This window comes from Mustela nigripes, chromosome 1 (assembly GCF_022355385.1).
Source record: "Mustela nigripes isolate SB6536 chromosome 1, MUSNIG.SB6536, whole genome shotgun sequence".
Classification (NCBI taxonomy): Eukaryota; Metazoa; Chordata; class Mammalia; order Carnivora; family Mustelidae; genus Mustela; species Mustela nigripes.
In genome coordinates this window covers 13,044,035-13,048,711 of record NC_081557.1, presented here as the reverse complement: position 1 = coordinate 13,048,711, position 4,677 = coordinate 13,044,035, and the positions used below count along the sequence as shown (strand labels likewise).

At 59.2% G+C, this 4,677-nt stretch overlaps 1 protein-coding gene across 1 annotated transcript; it reads right to left on the bottom strand.

Annotated features, from left to right (window-relative positions):
- Positions 1-300: 300 nt before the first annotated feature.
- APLNR (apelin receptor) lies at positions 301-4,067 on the bottom strand. Its single transcript, XM_059405327.1, has one exon. It carries the CDS (start codon positions 3,657-3,659, stop codon positions 2,508-2,510), a length of 1,152 nt encoding a protein of 383 aa, XP_059261310.1. The 5' UTR covers positions 3,660-4,067; the 3' UTR covers positions 301-2,507.
- Between the last annotated feature and the right edge of the window lie 610 nt (positions 4,068-4,677).

Genomic DNA, 4,677 nt, shown 5'->3' with positions numbered 1-4,677 from the left:
GTGTGCCCATTTGTCCCACAGGTTCTCAGAACACAAAAACTGAGCTGCCTCCTGCTCCCCGCCTTTACTTCCTGTGCCTCCCCTGGTCTCCATCCCCACCTGTGCCCTGCGCTGTGTCTGTCGCTCCGGGTTCTGCCCGCCTCCCCCACTCCCTTTCCAGTTTCCCACTTGACTTCCCTTAGCTCCTACTTTCCTCCTGTGCTCCCTCAGCCCACACCACCTCCCACTGGAACACTTGCAAATGGGGGACCTTAACTCATCCCAAGACGTCTGTGTGAGCAGAGGCTTTGGACACAACAGTTACACAAAACAGATTTATTGAATGAACCGCAGTGACTAAGAGGGTCAGAAAAAAAATAGCAGAGACATTCCAAAGAAGGGGCTGGTCGGGGGTGAGGGAGCCTCCCCACTCTGTCCAGGACAACCAATGAGTTCCAGGCAAGAGGTCTCTGGGGTCCCCATGAGGGCCTCCGAAGGGCACCCTCGTCCCTTCTAGATCTTCTAGATGTTTCCTCCAGCTTTAACCGCATACTTTGAGGAGAGCCCTGGGCTGAGAAAGGGAGTGTACGGAAGATTCTGGCCTGTGAAAGGGAGACTAAGCTGCAAGGGGTCTCTTCCTTTCTCCTCCTTCCTCTGCTCCCAGAGCTGGCGCCATCCCAGGGACGGTCAAGCTCTCCATTGACACCAAGCCGGGCTCTTCCTGCCTCCATGGCGCAAATCTTGTCCTTCACGTCCTGTCCGGAGTCCTCCAAGAACAAAACCTGGAATATACACACCCTGCCCCCAGCTCACAAAGGCCTGCCGTCAATTTGGTCCTTGAGGCCTCGCTGGTGGCATGACGTCAGGCCCTCAGCCTTGCTGCAGCTGCTCAGGGTCACCGTGCCCAGCCCCCCAGCCCAGCAGGAGAGGCCAACGGTGATCCTGAGGGTGAGGTGAGAAAAAACCCACCCGGCGCTTTTCACCCCAGGCAAGAACGCCACAGACCCTGGAAAAGTGAGAATGGCAAGGAACACACTCATCAAGTCAGAGCAGGGTGGGGAGGCGTGGAGAAGGGGCCACGGGAAGCTCTAACCCACCTCCTACTTCCCTCAGGGAACTAGGAAGGATGCGACCCAGCACACTGAGTGTCCCCAGGCCTTGGGGACAGATCTCCCCAGAGGGGCTGGCCCCCAGCACTAGCATAGACTTCTCTCTTAAAGCACGGACCTGCCGTCAGGGCCCCCAAATCCAGTGGGGGCGGGGTGGACTCATTTTATTCTCATTTTATTCTCTATTGCCTCAATATGCCTCCCTCCCCCCAAGGATATTGTGTGAAGAGTGGCGAAGCGGTAGACAGTAGGGGGGTAGTTCACCCAAATGACGCGTGACGCTCTTCCATGTACACACACACACACACACACGCACACACACATGCATGCACACACACATAAATCTTGGCACCCAGATGCACCAGTGCTCAAGAAAAGTGTCCTGGCTGGGGACGCCAGGCGTGGTGTGGAGGCCTGTAGGGGCTAGAGGGATGAGGAATCGGAGAGGGAAGCCAAGCAGCATGTAGACTAAATACAGACTCCCTTCTTCCCCGGCGTTCCCTTCCCAACTCCCCACTCCTCTATGACTCCAAGGAGCCAGCCGTCCCAGCACCAACCCCACAGCCTTCCGATGGACGCAGGGAACAGAGGCTGAAGAGAGGGTCTGAGGAAATCTGCAAAAAGCTCATCTAATTGGCTTCTGGGAGGGGCTGCAAGAGGGGAGACCCCTTCTGGAATCCTTAGTGCCTGAAAGTGAACTGATCCAGTTTGCAGGAAAGTTCCGCAGCTCCCAGCTGCAGAGCGTGGAGCTAACTTGGCTGACACCAGCCCTCCCTCACCAGCTGCCCGCCCGCGCCGCCGAGGTCCCCCGCTGCACTCCAGGGAGCCCAACAGAGCTGGGGCCAGGGCCATGTGTGCAAGCTTCAGGATTCTTAACCCTTAGGAGCCCTACACAACCAGGAAGCGAACAGGGGAGAAAGAAGGGATTGAGGGAGGGGATGTGCTCCAGGAGAGGGGGTTGGAGCCAGTAGGTAAGGATTCGGAGCAGAAAGTGCAGCTAAGAGGGCAAAGCAGGGGCAGGGAGAGGGGAGAGAACATTAGAAGAAAGGAGGGAAAAGAAAAAGCTGGAGATCCAAGAAAAAGAGTGGGGGCAACACATTTCAGTTGAGCCAGGCTGACCTCCCCTGTTTTATACAAATGGGGAAACTGAGGCTCCAGGGGGTTAAGAGACTGGAGCAAAGTCCCTCTCACAGATACCGAGTGGCCCAGCGCCAGCGCGAGTCCGCCGGACTCAGTCTCCTTCCACTAAACCACAAAACTCAAGGAGGAAGGAGGACCAGGGGGGCAGGGAGGCAGGGAGCGAGGAAAAGGGTCAAATGCAAGGGAGAAGGTGCTATCATGCTACCTGACTTTCAGAGAGCAAGGGCAGAGGCCAGGGTGGGGCGGAGGGCACCGGGCTCCTCTCTGATCCCCCCAGCCCTAGTCAACCACGAGTGTCTCTTGGCTGTAGGGGATGGACTTCTCGTTCATCTGCTCTCCACCCTTTCCGGAATTGGGGCCGGGCCCCTGGCTGTGGCCGGAAGAGTAGCTGGCCGACTTCTCGCCGCTGCTGCTGTGCGAGGCGCCCCGGCACCTGCTCCGGCCGCAGCACAGCATGGAGGTGCAGGCTTGGCGGAAGCGCGGGTCGAAGAAGGCGTAGAGGAAGGGGTTGAGGCAGCTGTTGACGTAGCTGATGCAGGTGCAGTAGGGGAAGACGTTCATGAGGAAGATGTCGAAGTCGCAGGGCCAGTGCAGCAGGCTGCCCAGCATGTAGAGCGTCTTCACCAGGTGGTAGGGCATCCAGCAGAGCGCGAAGGTCACCACCAGCACCACGATGATGCTGAGCAGCCGGCGCCGCTTCCGCAGGCCCTCGATGCGCTCCTTGCGGAAGTGGCCGGCGATGGTTTGCGCGATGAAGAAGTAGCAGGTCAGCATGATGGTGAAGGGGACCACGAAGCCCACGGCGGTGGACGAGACCCCCAGGCCCACCTCCCAGGCCCACTCCGAGCTGGAGGCGGCCACCATGGAGTAGTCCATGTAGCACTGCACCCTCGTGGTGTTCTCCAGGTCCCCGGTGGAGCGGAACACCATGACCGGCACGGCCAGGAGCGCGGCCAGTACCCACAGGCCCGCCGTGGCCGCCGCCCCGCTGACCCGCAGCCTCAGCCGAGCGTTGGCCACGGGCCTCACGATGGCCAGGTAGCGGTCGAAGCTGAGCCCGGTGAGGCAGAAGACGCTGGCGTACATGTTGACGAAGATCACGTAGCTGCTGAGCTTACACGCGAAGGTGCCGAAGGGCCAGTCGTAGTCCCGGTACGTGTACGTGGCCCACAGCGGCAGGGTCACCACGAAAGTCAGGTCCGCCACGGCCAGGCTGGCGATGAAGATGTCGGCCGAGCGTCTCTTCTCGCGGCTGCTGCGGAACACGGTCCAGAGCACCAGCCCATTGCCCGTGGTGCCCAGGAGGAAGACCAGCAAGTAGATGGCGGGGATGAGGGCCCCCGAGGACTTCCAGTCCGAGTACTCGCACTCAGACTGGTTGTCTGCCCCATAGTAGTTGTCGAAATCGCCAGCCTCCTCCATGCTGGGCATTGGAGAGAAGACGGGCAGGGGGTCCTTGGGGTCCCAGCTCTGTGGCTGTGGCACCAACTCAGCAAGGGCCCCGAGCGGCTGGCCTGGCCTGAGCCTCAGAGGGCAGGCGAGAAGGGCTGAGGGTGTCCAGAGCCCTTCCCGGCCAGCGAGCGAGCGGCAGGAGCTGCGGCCGGCCGGATTCTGGAGGATGCCTGCTCCCGCAGACTTCCCTCCACCCTCTCCTGCCTTGTCCTGGCCTCAGCTAGGACACTTCCTTGCACCCTCCTGAGTCTCTGTCTCCTCCTTGTCTGGTCACTCCCCCCTCCCACCTCCAGACCAACCCCTCACTTGGAAGTCTTAAGATCTTTAAGTTACAGCCCACTTTTTTTTTTTTCCCCTCCTTCTTCTCCCTGGGCAAGTGGACCACACTGAGCCCTGCGTGCTGGGCAGAAGATTATCTGGGGTTCGCAGCAGCCTGCTCTCCTCCTGGCCCCGCCTTCACCCTCTGGCTACCACCCACCCATTCCCCAGCCTCTAGGCCTGGCTTCCTCCGGCCTCTGGAGCACGCCCCCCCCCCCCCCTCCCCCCCCCCCCCCCCCCCCCCCCCACCCAGACCAGACTTCACTCTTCCCCTCACAGTCACCATCCTTGACTCCTGCACTTTGACCCCCCCTTTGGGAACATTTATGGTTTACAGACACAGTTAAGGGGATTTCTCTACAATTCATAAGCTGTTGGCCGACTGCGGTTTGCAGACAGCCTACGAAGTTTTAGAGGGTTGAGGACAGAGTCCCAGGAGAAAGAAAGCCCAGACAAAAGTCATGAAGTCTGTGGGGAAACTGAGGCCTAAGGAGGTAAATGTCCTGCTTAAAGTCACAGGATGGATCTCGTTACAATTCTCTTGTTTGTTTTTCTTCTTCTCCAAGCACCTAACAGGGCTTGCCGGATGATAGGTGATCACTAAATGATTGAGTGAGTAAAACAGATGGGTGAGCTGGGGGGTGACTGAAAAGAAGGGGTCATATGCGCTAAGGACCTA